A 12844-nucleotide genomic window follows, 5' to 3' on the forward strand; every position below is an offset into this window, starting at 1 on the left:
AGCACATGGATCCCTCCGCAGTCTTACTTTTGGGTTAAACTGCAATTGTTAAAACGAAATCATTTTAACCCATAGTAGTATTTTTCAATTGTTGTGCAAAGTAGTCGAATAGTATGTACTTTTAGAACGAATACATTGTTTTATTGAAAGATCTATTTTTGTCAGCGGCGGATTACGGTTAGTCACATTACAACCATGACGTTTATGGCGCCAGAAATCAAGGTTTTGCTCAGGAGCCGTCGCGCGTTGTGTCAGCTGGATTGTGATTGTTTTTTTTCTCTTGGCGATATCCGAAAACACAAGACGTGAGCGAGTTTCTTTCCGTTGTTCGCGATTGTATGAGGTTGAAGAGGAGTCAAAATGGTGATACTACGCAGCAGCGGCTGTGTCGGAGCGGAGTCGGTGGCAACCACTCCGAAGAGGAGGACCCTCGAGTTGGATACAAGCTCCGAGTTCCTGTCGCTGATTCCCGGGTCACAGAAAAAGTCTACCCGCCTCACCCGCTCCTTTCGGTCTTTGAATGACAGCTTTAGCAGCCCTGAAAACCCATTGGCTAATGTAAGGATAAGTGTTTAAAGCCTATATAGCTAGCTAGAATAACGGTTTTGTCCGTTAGAGCAGCTATCAATGAACGCAACTGTGGGCGCTAAATGCTAGTAGGCTAAGCTAACTAGCGAAATGTATTTGCAGTTTGTCACTGAGTTGATTCTCAGCGCTAACTCTTTTTAATGGAGTTTTTGTTATGAGTTTCAAACGAGTCTTTCTCATTAGTTTTACTTCTTGTGATGTGAAATCTAATATTTTCCGTTGTTAGTTATTTAGTATATTATTGTTCTTGACAACCAAACATATATAAGGATAGTTTTATAAACATTTTCTACTGAGTTTAATTAATGCTAGAACTCATACAGTAGAAATGTCCTCTTTTATCATCCCTGTCCATAATTTAGAAATAGTCTAATTGGTTGTCACAAACGTAAACGGATGGCATTGGTTAGTTTTTAGACGTGTTGCTGGCTTGTTATTCTTTAATGCAAGTTCATATACTTAACCTTTTGTTTTGGTGGGAACTGATTTATGTATGTCACCACATCAGGGCCACACAAAACAAGAGGAGGGAGCTGATCTCCATCACTCTATTAGAACCAGAGGACGGCGAGTGAAACATGAAGTTTCTTACACTAACATGGGACCAAAGACCAGCTCTCCTACAAATGAAGACAAAGCTGAAGGCTACTGTACCAGGTAACACAGGACCCTTCATTGGAGAGCATAACTAGAAATCTGAACATTATGTTACTGAACAGCTGTTGTCACAACATCTGTGTAGATATTTTTACCAATCAAAAGTTCAGTTTCTGGTGGCAGAACCTAAAGTGAATAAAAAAGTTATTCTAACTTAAAAAAATTTACTTTATTTTATTAAAGATAAAATTCGGAATAGCACAGAAATTGGGAAGTGATGTGAAAAATACCAAAGGATTGTCAAACTTTTAAAGTTCATATTTCTTTATAAAAGCCAAATACTTGTATTTTTAACTTTTATGTGTCAACAGAAAATCTTCTAGACTGCAGAGAGAAGGTAAAGCCTCCAGTGGACAGCAGCAAGCAGGTATAATGTACATGAATGTCCAAATAAATGCTCAGCAAATGAACCAGTTGAGAAAGATCCTGTATTAAATCAAGCTTATACTTTATGTGCACTATTTCAGAAGTTCCAGATGAAGTTCCAGTTGAGGAATCTTCCACTCCCAAGAGGAGTCGCTTTAACCTACAGAGCAGAGATGGGAGGACGGAGGAGGAAGAGGAAGAAGAGGAAGAGGGCTCTGTGCGTCGAAGCTCCCGCATCACCAGATACAAACTCCATTCCCATAACCAGTCAGTGCTCTATGACCGTCTCATTACAAAGTGAGTTCAACATTTCCTCAGTAAAACATTACAAGACTTTAAGACTTCTTCTATTAATATTATGATTCAAATTCAGTGATGAACTTTTACTAAAATAGATATTTTTTATCTCTGACTTTCAGCACGGCTGAAGCTGTTCTGCAGAAAATGGATGACATGCAAAAGATGAGACGTCGACTGAGAAGCAGAGACACTAAAGAAGAGGTAATCATCCTTGTAATAGGAGACACTGGGGGTACCTGTGGAGTAATCTGCTTGAAAACTAGCAAAACTTTGGCTCTGTTACCGCCTAGAAGCTGAGTGCGTACGGCAGTGGCAGAATGAGACGGTCTCTTCGGTCAAATACTGAGAGTAAAAAATCTGAGGAGAAAGACCAAGGTAGGACAGTGAGATTATTACTTGGATTAAGGAAATAAAGTGTGATTAAAAACGTCTCTAAAGTCTCTCACTACAACTTATTTGTTTGGGCTTTGAAACTGTTTCATTTATTGTAAAAAAAATGCACTTGTCAAATATTTTCCTGTTTTGCCAAAATCTCTGTAACAAATCTATTTTTTTTTTTTTTTTTTTTACAAAACACATTCCTCTTTTCACAATTTAGACTCCATTTCAAAGTTGTTTGCTTTCTTTTTTCTTCTTCTAAAAGTATTTCTTGTGTTTTGGACTTTTATCAAACTGTAATTCTTAGTCCACATTAAGATTTAGGCTGCAGCGTCATTCCATGAAACTTTGCACTTAAAATTTAGAGTTTACACATTTCTTCAACCACAGGAGAAGAGGAGGAGGAGGAAGATGGAGAAGGGGATGATGAAGAGGAGGAGGAGGATGAAGAAGAAGATGGAGAGGAAGAGGAAAACCAGAGACGTTACGACTTTAGACAGAGGAAAACTGTGGTTCGCTACCAGGCTCCACAGGATGGTACTGTCTGCCATAACTAGATGGATTTATCAGTTATTAATTAATGCTCATCATATAACCAAAGCTTTGGATTTTATAAATGATATTTTTCTTAACTCATTGTTGATTCCTCTTGATTTAAAAAATGTTACTATTTTTAATAATGAAAGTCACAATGTTGTTGTTTTTATTTTTCTTCTTGCACTTTGTTAACTTCGTGATTGCTGATATTTTTTGGATTTTCATCAGAACCCAGAGAGCCCAGGAAGCGCAGCATGTACTTTAAGGACCACTCGCCCCCCACCAGACGGCGGTTCCGGTTCAGCTCCACGGCTCCCAGGAGCCCTTACAACAGGAGGAGATCTAGCAGGTTTCTACTTTAATACACAATCAGCATGAATACTCTTCCAGATTGATTTTGTAATCGCCTCACATTTAACAGTGAACATTTTTGACTAATTTGCTACTAAAGCAAACTTATATATTCCTACAATCTTACATTTTGACAAATGCTGTTTGAGCCAATTCATACAGAGATTTAACAGTTGGTATGTTTACAAACCTAATGTTTTCAGCACTGTTGTTGACAGACATTTGGTTGAGCCTCACATTTCATCCTTACCAAAACTCCTTTTTGTTTTTTAATGTCTTCCTTTAATACTCAGGAGTAGTTCTGAGAGGTAAGACCCTTAACTGCTCCTCTTTTTTCTTCTTTTTTCTTCCTTCTTGGGTGCTTTTTCTCTATTTTTTTGGGGCAATGGTATTGTCATGAAGTAGTGCATGAGGGCTGCACATTGTGGTTTAAAGCAAAATGTTGTAAATTAGTAGTTTAATGGCAGACCGTGGCATCAAAAAGTCAGCTTGTACTTTATACTCTGAGTCTTGTGTATAGTTTTTGCTGTCAAACTTCTTCCATTCCGAAAAGAATCAATCAAGTAAAATTTGTTAGTTATTGTAGTACACTGGGACTGACAGGAATGTTTTATTATTCTGTTGTTTCGATTGTGTGTGTTTGTGTTTAGTTTTTAAATTAACCCCATAAGAACCCAGACCCATTTTTCCTTAAGAATAAATTTTGTGGAATATACCACAAGCCAGGTGGACCACAGAAGCCTTTTCTTGATGTTTTTCTGTTACACCTATGTCACCATTAAATCTTATGGGTTCATATTCTGGAATTCAGTACTATTCTGCAGATATTTATACGTTGTCTTTTGTTGGCTCTCAGCAGTTGTCCTTTTTTTCCGTTGCATGGCAGGAGGAGACATGCTATCCACAGCAGCGACTCTACGTCTTCCTCCTCAGATGATGAGATATTTCAGAGGCGCAGGATCAAGAGCAGGAGCAGACCAGTCAACAGGTGTGTGTGCCAACAAAAAGCTGTGTATACAATTCATAGAACAAGTTTAAAGCCATAAAGTTTAAATATTTAAGAAAACTAAAAACGTTAAGCTAAGAATAGCCTTTACTCCAGTTGAGACCAGAGGTTTTCCAGCAATGACAACTTAAAAGAATCTGAGCACTTTTCTTTGACATTCAATTTCCATGTTATTTTATACACAGAAGGACTGATAAGACTTTTTATCTTAACTGAAAGTGATTTCATGTGCTTTAATAATAATAAAATATTGATACTTTTCTTTGCCTGAAGATGTCTTCCAATGAACCTCATTAAAGAAGACCTACTGGGGATCCACAAAGACAGGATGAAAATTGGAGCGAGCCTCGCTGATGTTGACCCCATGCACATAGACAGAACAGTAAGTTACATAAAAACAACAAAGATTTTCTAATGGTTTTTTTTCCCATATGGATGTTTATGAAGATAAACCCATGCTTTGACTTAGATTTACAATGTTTTGTTATTGTAGGTATATTTTAATTAATCTTAGTAAAAATGGAATATAATAAATATTGAATTGCAAGCTTTCTGGATGCTGTACAATGTGTCCATCATCCTACCATTGTGTGTGATGCAGGTGCGGTTTGACAGCATCGGAGGTTTGAGCAGACACATCCTAGCATTGAAGGAGATGGTGGTGTTTCCTCTTCTTTACCCAGAAGTCTTTGAGAGGTTCAAAATACAGCCCCCCAGGTAAACACTGTTTCTGTGTACAAACCAAAAAGCTGTGTAGTTTTTGTAAATATTAAAATGTCGCAAAAAACATTAGGCTTTAGATATTAATGTTTAAACTTGAAGTTAACGAGTTATGGATTCAAGGTTTTTAACACTTAATCCAAAAATGTTTTAAAAAATTGAGTCTAATTTGCATATAGTTTCTAGAAAAGCTGTTTTTGACTCGCTTGCAGGCATTTTTTATGGTTTTGGCACAATTGCCACTAATAAATGCTAGGCCTAAGTCTGTGGAGATTCTAGGTCATGTTATCACATGATTCTGTTCTTCAGAGCAACTAGATTTCAAAGGTTCATTAAGAAAACCTTTTTCTGCTCATTTTAGTAGCTTCTTCAGCTCATTTGTTCTTGGTTCTTTCCTCTTCTATCCTAGAACTCTTCAGGCTGTTGTAACTTATGTTTCTGCCTGTTTTTAGGGGCTGTCTCTTTTACGGGCCTCCAGGAACTGGAAAAACTCTGGTAGCCAGAGCGCTGGCTAATGAGTGCAGTCAGGGGGAAAAGAAAGTGTCGTTCTTCATGAGAAAAGGAGCTGACTGTCTGAGTAAATGGGTGGGAGAATCTGAGAGACAGTTGAGACTGCTGTTTGACCAGGTAAACTAAACTTACCTTTTTGGGATCATTATAGCTTGAACTTATTTTCTCTCCTAACATAATAGAAAATATTGGCTTCTTTAACTACTTCAAATGTCTGTGACACATCAGCTTGAAAGTAAAATTGAAATCATTGTACATCAAATGGATATTTTTAAACCTATTTGTTGCCACATTCTTTTTAGGCTTATCAGATGCGTCCATCCATCATTTTCTTTGATGAGATAGACGGTTTGGCTCCAGTCAGGTCCAGTCGTCAGGATCAGATCCACAGGTTACTTCCTTCCTAAAGACACACATCCACAGGACCACTTGTTCTTTATTTTTTCTTTTCTTTTTTTCCTCTCCGGGAAGACAACAATTTTCCTTTTTGTTTTCTATCGGTAGCTCAATTGTGTCTACCCTCTTGGCACTTATGGATGGGTTGGACAGCAGGGGGGAAGTTGTTGTTATTGGAGCAACAAACAGACTGGACTCCATCGATCCAGCACTCAGGAGACCTGGACGCTTCGACAGAGAGTTTCTTTTTGGGCTCCCAGACAGAGACGTAAGCATTTCTAAGATTTCAAATGAGAATGCAAATAATTTTGTCTGAAGTCAAAGGAAAAACCTGTTTGTTGGTTAATATTAAGTAACAGTAAATTTAGGGGGGAAAACATGAGTAATAAGTTTGGGTGTTTTCCTTTTTGTGGCAGGCAAGAAAAGAAATTCTGAAAATCCACACCAGACAGTGGACTCCTCAACCTTCAGACACATTCCTGGAGGAACTTGCAGATAAATGTGTTGGTATGTTGCTGCTGCTGGTCTGCAGCATAGATGTACATGTGATTTACTGCTCTGTTTATTGATCTGTTTACTGAACAAATGATTTTTAGCTGTGTCTAACTAGAGTTTGGTGAGGTGAAATCCTTTTACATTTATCCATAGACTTCCTTTCTAACTACATCCTACAAGTATACTTAGAGGATGAAGATAAACTGACAGTTAACACCAACCCACTTGTTTTTTAGGGTATTGTGGGGCCGATATAAAGGCGGTGTGTTCGGAGGCCGCTCTTTGTGCGCTGCGGCGGCGCTACCCTCAGATCTACTCCTCAACACAGAAACTTCTGTTGGACGTCGACTCCATTGTCATCACCAGCAAAGACTTTGTGTTCGCCATGTCCAAAATGGTGCCAGCTGCCCAAAGGTAATGTGAAAATAATCCAGCAATTTGTACAATAATTTGACTTTTTGTTGTGGCTGAAGACTATAAACAACACCAAGAACAACAGCTTTATGATGTTTTCCACCAATATATCTATTTTTAAATACAATGATCTTTGAAGAAAGGCTGCATTCTGTTTTTGGGTGGAGGTCAAATGGGTTTTAAATTTTTTCTCAAGTAACAGCTATGGATTCTGCTAGCTCTTTAAAATCCATTTTATTCATGAAACATTAACAGTCAGCTTTGTGGATGTCCTGGTGTCTCAACACTGTAACTCTTGTAACTAGACATTGGTTTTGCTTTTTTCTGTCATTCAGGGTAGTAGTGTCCCCTGCCAAAGCGTTGATACCTGCTATTCGTCCTCTGTTGGGAGCCACCCTGCAGAGCATCCTGCTTCTAGTCAGGAAAGTGTTCCCGCATGCTGAACAGGGTCTGAAGAGAAAGAGAGAACCAGGTGCAGTCTATTCACTCTTTTACTTTCAGCTTTTCCTATTCTACTTTCAGACATTCTTAGGGACGTTGAAAACACTTTTTTTGTTCTTCAGTATTATAATAATTATTATTCTTGCTAATTTACTTAACAAGCAACTAACAACAAATGCCAAAGCAACTTTCTTTATTTTATATACATATTAAGGCTATTTAACTAGTGTTTAGGTATTTTTATGCTTTTTAAAAGAATTGAGCACTAATTTTTAAAAGGAAATGTATTCCTAATGCAGGGATAGTTGACATTGAATATCACACCTTTATGTTGTTTTCTGAGACGTATATCAGCTCATTTGAAATCATTTTTTATGTTTGTTTGTTTTTCCTTTTAGAAATGCTTAATAAATTATGTCCATTTTTCCAGTAAATGTATTTATCTGGTTGGGGTTTGAGTTATTCTGATTGTGTTTAACAGATGAGCCTTGTGAAGGCTTTGAGGATGATCTGATGTTCAGTGAAGACGAGAGCTCTGAAGTCACTTCTGGAAAACTGACATCTCAGCCTCAGCTCAAAATCAAAGACGCAAACGGCCTCCTTAACCTCGACAGGTTATTAATTCATTCTGTTGTGTAAATAATTGCCAAACACATTTCCAGTTTTTGTTTTGATCTGGTACTTTTAGCTTAAAAACTTCAGTCTTCTTTATTCCCCCTTTTCTAGAAGTGCATTCAGCCAGCCGATGTCGTACCGGCCCCGGCTTTTGCTGGAGGGACGACCGGGCTCGGGTCAAAGCTCCCACCTGGCCCCTGCTGTTCTGCACGCTCTGGAAAAGTTCACTGTGTACACTCTGGACATGGCTGTGCTTTTTGGAGCCAGTGCATGTACACCTGAAGAAACCTGTGCTCAGGTGAATATGAGTAACTCTGAAATTTAGGCATTTTGTGTCAGGAACTATGCCAATACTATTTAACCATTTAATTATGTTCAAATATGCAAGAAATAAATAAAACAGAAATAAAAACAAGTCTAATTTAGTGTAATTTTCTTCACATACATTGACGACTGCATGATTGAATCTAAAAATGTGTGCTCCCTGCCACTGTGCATGAACAGTCCTGTGTTTTGTGGGCTGCAGGTTTTTGTTGAAGCCAAGCGGACCTCTCCCAGCATCCTATACATTCCCTGCATTGGACAGTGGTGGGAAACCGTTGGTCCTGCATTAAGAGCGACCTTCTTAAGCCTCCTTAGCTCCATCCCGGCCTTCTCTCCCATTTTGCTGCTGGCTACCTGCAGTCTTGGTTACAAACAACTCAGTGTGGAGGTATGCCACTTATGCATTTGACGGTCTGAGCACATTAAATGCATCATACTAGTTTTTTAGAAAAAGAAAATATGGCTGTCAACAACTTTGATATTTATTTATGAGCTTAAATTATGGTGACACTTCATTAATGTCACACCAATGGCGGTCCTCTCTTCTTTTTCTTTTCAGGTGCAAGAACTGTTTCGAGTTGAATATGGGGAGGTGTTTCAGGTCCGGGTCCCCACTCGGCAAGAGAGGTGGAACTTCTTTGAGGATCTTATCCTTCATCAGGCTGCAAAAGCCCCATCTACAAAAAAGAAAGCGGGTAAGAGTGCAGTCTTTATAAAAGTAATTTTCTTTGCCAACAGACTCATGGAAGCTTACTTTAATCTTAGCTAAAGTGTATAAAGCATAACAGCTGTCTATTCCCTACGTTTGTCAGCGCTTCGTGCATTAGAAGTGCTTCCAGTTGCTCCACCTCCACCCCCACGTCAGCTGACTAAAGAGGAAAGTAAGAAGTTAGAGGAGCAGGAAGAAGACACCCTTCGCGAGCTTCGCCTTTTCCTGCGCGATGTCACAAACCGCCTGTCCCAAGATAAACGTTTCAAGGCCTTCACCAGGCCCGTGGATTTGGAGGAGGTGCTGTTGTATAACCTCTAGTAGTAAAGCCTTTATAACAATTTAATGTTATGACATTGTTGTGGTTTACATGAGGTTCCAAGCAGTTTTTCAAAGCTTTGTTTGTGATTTAGGTTCCAGATTATGCTGAAGTGATCAAGAGGCCCATGGATCTGTCCACAGTTCTCTCCAAAATAGACCTCCATCAGTATGGAACTGTGAAAGAGTATCTGGAGGATGTGGATCTCATCTGGCAGAATGCACTTGAGTACAACCCAGACAGGGACCCTTCAGGTACCGGCTGCACACACTTCCATTCAAAACACTTTATTTGTTCCCATGGGACACTTGAAAGGGACAGACGGCAGCACACAAGACTGACTGAAAATGTTGGCATTCACACTGTTGGTGCTTTTTGACTTGTATTTGTCGTAAAATAAAATGTCAAAGCACAAAAACCCCAAACTACAGTTTCTGGGAGCAGAAGCTGGCCGGTTTCTTCAGACTTTTTAACATTACCAATTAGAAGGGGGACCGATTTGTTTATTGCATAAAAAGTGTCCCGTGTGTTCATGTACAAAGTTGGATTACGGTCTGTGACTTGTTGTAACATTGATTCCAACAACTATTCAGCCTCAAACCTTTTGCGCTTATTTCAGATCGCCAGATCCGCCACAGAGCGTGTGCTCTGAAGGACACTGTCCATGCAATCATTCAAGAAGAACTGGATGAAGACTTTGAAAAGATTTGCGATGACATCAAAGAGTCACGCAAAAGAAGAGGTGCATTTTTTTTGTGTTTGTGCAAGTTATAGTTCTTTTTAGAATGTCTTTTGCTCATCTTTGTTTGTGTTTTTTCCATCGACTATCCCAGGTTGCTCCACTACAGAGTTTGCTCCTACCTTCTACCATGTTCTTCCCAAGCAGCCAAACGCTGCTGGCGATGCCAAAAGCACCAACATGGTCCAGAAAAGTGACACCGTTGGATCCACCGTTGCAGTTGCTGCCAGTACAAGTTTTCCTGCTTGTACAACTCCTAAAAATACAGGTAACCAACTTAGTTGATCGTAGAAACATAAATATGAGTAATCTACCGGTAATTAAAATATACCAATTTTGAAAATGACTTTCTTTGTGCTTTCAGTCCAGAAGAAAAGACGTCGGAAAAATCGCTGGTCTAATGGCTACATTACAAAAAAGAAGTGTTCCATTTCTCCTCATGCTTCCAGAGATAATGGTTCTGATGAAGAGGAAGAAGATGCAGATGAAGAGGATGAGATTGACAAGGGAGAAGGTGCAGAGCAAAACAGTGCAGAAGAGAATCAAAACGTTGTGCAGTCAGGACCAGGAGCTTGCCCGGACAGTCAGTCTGGGCCAAATGCAGAAGAGCAGGATAATGAGAAAAAGACGAAAGAGCGAGAAAAGAGGAAGCCCACAGACTCTGATGCTCTGAGTGAAAAAGAGGAATCAGAAAACCACAGCCAGAATTTGACTGAAAAAGTCCAACATCTGTGGGGACAGTCTAAGCGTGAAAAGAAAGAGGGAGGAGACGAAAACCATAACAATGCTATAGAGAACACTAATGAGAGTAGCTGCACAGGAACAGCGGGAGACACTAGAATAAAAGAAATTCAAAATCTACCAGAGGCTCGTAAGGAGAAGACTGAAGAAGAGAAGAGCAAAGAATCTGCTAGGCAGGAATCAAAGCTGAACACTTCTGCTGAGCCGATGGATGCAGACGTGATGGAAATCTCCACTGCAGCTTCCATGGGAGCCACAGGTTAGCTGCCAACACTGTTGCGCCTGAAAACTTAGTCCCATGTTTTCTAACGGTTCTAGTCATACAAATTTGTCCATATAATCAAGCTTGATTCGTTTGATCTTATTACACTTCACTCTTAAAGTTTCTTATATTCAATTCAACAAATTCATTCATTCACTTTTTGATTTAGTGACAGTCCTATAGGTAAGCATCAATCAAATCTTAGACAACCAATAAATCAATCAGGACTAGAGAAAAGTGAAAATGATGTAGTCAGCCGTCACATTGCTTTCTCTTGTTTACATTGATTTGTTGTCCCCAAAGGCTGTTATTTAATACTGCTGTAGTTAAAGAATATGCAGCTAATCAAAGGACCATTTCAGCTGTTATCTTACGGTTTGTACCAACATCATGCTTGTGTTTTATCTCAGAGTGTAGCACGAGACGAATGACCAGGGCCCTTAAAAACAGCGTGCTCCAGCAGCAGGCAATCAATGTGGATGAAGTGCTGCAGATCCTGGATGAAGATACACCTCCTCTAGTCGTGGACAGAGAGAAGTTAAAGGTTTGGGTTGAGATCTCACAGCCCCTAACATGCTACGATGCAATCATTTCTTCCCAGGGAACATATTAAACCCTTTTTTCTTCTTCTTTCTTCATCGTCTTATTTTTTAAGGAGCTATTGGAGAAAGTTGTGGCAAAGACAGAGGACTATGAGGTCTATAAGTTGGAAAAACTCTATGCTCTTCTCTGCCAGTGCATCTACAGAAACAGAAAAGCCTACAACAAAACAACTCTTTTACAGGTAAACTTTGTCTTAGACGCTCACATCTACTACTAATACCAAAGATGACTGAAAAATGTGATCTACTTTTTCCACATTTCTTTAGCAATCCAAATTCTGTCTTTTCTTTCACACTTTTATGCTGACAGTTGTTTTTGTTTTTCATGTATTTTCTTTTTCAGGAGTTGGAAAAAGAAATTCAAGACTTCTATTGAGCTTTTGATGTGAAAGTCAGCCATTTTCAACAGTTATCCTCACTGTTCCTTAATCTTTCCCAATTTAAAACACAATTCTATTTTTATAGACATTCAAGTCTGAACTTTAGCTTACATTTTGCATTACCTCATGTGTTCATATGCAAGTACAACAAATGGTTATTCTACTTCAGTTTTATTCTCACTGGCCTTTATTATATGTGAAATGGTTGAATAAATGTTTGTTACAGTTTTCCGGGATACTTTTTTACATCCCAGATGAGAAAACATAATTGTCAGCTGATGTTTTATACAAATATTTTGCATTAATACTTTCTAGAATAAAAAATAAACATAATTTTTGTTTTATTGTCTATCTGTATTTGTCAGTTTAAATGTAATGGAAAAAATGAAAAAGGTAAAGTAGGTATTTTAAAGTGTTGTAAAAATAAAATGATTAAAGTCTTATTGTATATTTCCAAACTGCCTGTTTCTTGGTTCTGTCTTTAATTCACAGAGGAATGTAGGAGGTAGGTGGAGAGTAGTGTGGGTCAGATGGATAATCATATATTGCTTAATTTGAATACCAATAGCAGATCGTCCCTATGTGTGTTGTGATGCTTTTGGTGGGACAAAGTGGTAGAGCATATCTCCTTATAAGCAAGCTAATGATGGATGAGATGCCTACTGATGACTTTTCCTTATGTGGAATATCAAAGCACTTCGTTAGTGTAGGTCGGGACATAACAGGAGTGTGTCTGACATTAACAAAAATAAAATGATGTGCTTTCCTCTTATTACACAAGTGGCCTTGTTGCCAAAAATACTTTTTATTTTTTTGGTCAATATCTGGGGTAAAAAGTTCATAATTCCCTTTTTTCACTAAATTGAGTTTGTTTGAACTGTTGGTAAAGTTTTTTTTCACATTTACTTTAACTATTATTTAATTGACGCAATTCAATTTTTAATCAAATGTTTGAATGCTTTGGATTCTGTGTGTTAGACGTTCTTTATAGATT

At 38.6% G+C, this 12844-nt stretch overlaps 1 protein-coding gene across 4 annotated transcripts; it reads left to right on the top strand.

Annotated features, from left to right (window-relative positions):
- The first annotated feature begins 99 nt into the window (after positions 1–99).
- atad2 (ATPase family, AAA domain containing 2) lies at positions 100–12308 on the top strand. 4 transcript variants are annotated; one of them, XM_011485095.3, is made up of 30 exons: positions 100–558; positions 1097–1245; positions 1557–1612; positions 1713–1908; positions 2031–2112; positions 2205–2286; positions 2680–2826; positions 3055–3175; positions 3471–3485; positions 4064–4165; positions 4457–4565; positions 4785–4900; positions 5356–5530; positions 5716–5804; positions 5918–6077; positions 6226–6316; positions 6541–6718; positions 7054–7190; positions 7641–7773; positions 7886–8072; positions 8301–8486; positions 8658–8793; positions 8911–9107; positions 9221–9380; positions 9746–9868; positions 9960–10133; positions 10230–10865; positions 11279–11412; positions 11524–11652; positions 11814–12308. In XM_011485095.3, the coding sequence occupies exons 1-30, from the start codon at positions 361–363 to the stop codon at positions 11844–11846; spliced, it is 4431 nt and encodes a 1476-aa protein (XP_011483397.1). In that variant the 5' UTR covers positions 100–360; the 3' UTR covers positions 11847–12308. The 4 variants fall into 4 exon arrangements, with proteins under 4 accessions (XP_011483397.1, XP_011483395.1, XP_011483396.1 ...); XM_011485093.3 differs by having other exon boundaries at positions 101–558; positions 2202–2286; XM_011485094.3 differs by having other exon boundaries at positions 101–558; positions 1716–1908; positions 2202–2286.
- The last annotated feature ends 536 nt before the right edge of the window (positions 12309–12844 follow it).

Source organism: Oryzias latipes, chromosome 16 (assembly GCF_002234675.1).
Source record: "Oryzias latipes chromosome 16, ASM223467v1".
NCBI classification, from domain to species: domain Eukaryota; kingdom Metazoa; phylum Chordata; class Actinopteri; order Beloniformes; family Adrianichthyidae; genus Oryzias; species Oryzias latipes.

Excerpts from the sequence above, each read along its gene's own strand:
- atad2 (XM_011485093.3), top strand. The coding sequence starts at position 361 with ATGGTGATACTACGCAGCAGCGGCTGTGTCGGAGCGGAGTCGGTGGCA. Across the intron at positions 4,166-4,456 it reads AGGAGCAGACCAGTCAACAG|ATGTCTTCCAATGAACCTCA; the intron begins GTGTGTGTGCCA and ends CTTTGCCTGAAG. Across the intron at positions 4,566-4,784 it reads CCATGCACATAGACAGAACA|GTGCGGTTTGACAGCATCGG; the intron begins GTAAGTTACATA and ends TGTGTGATGCAG.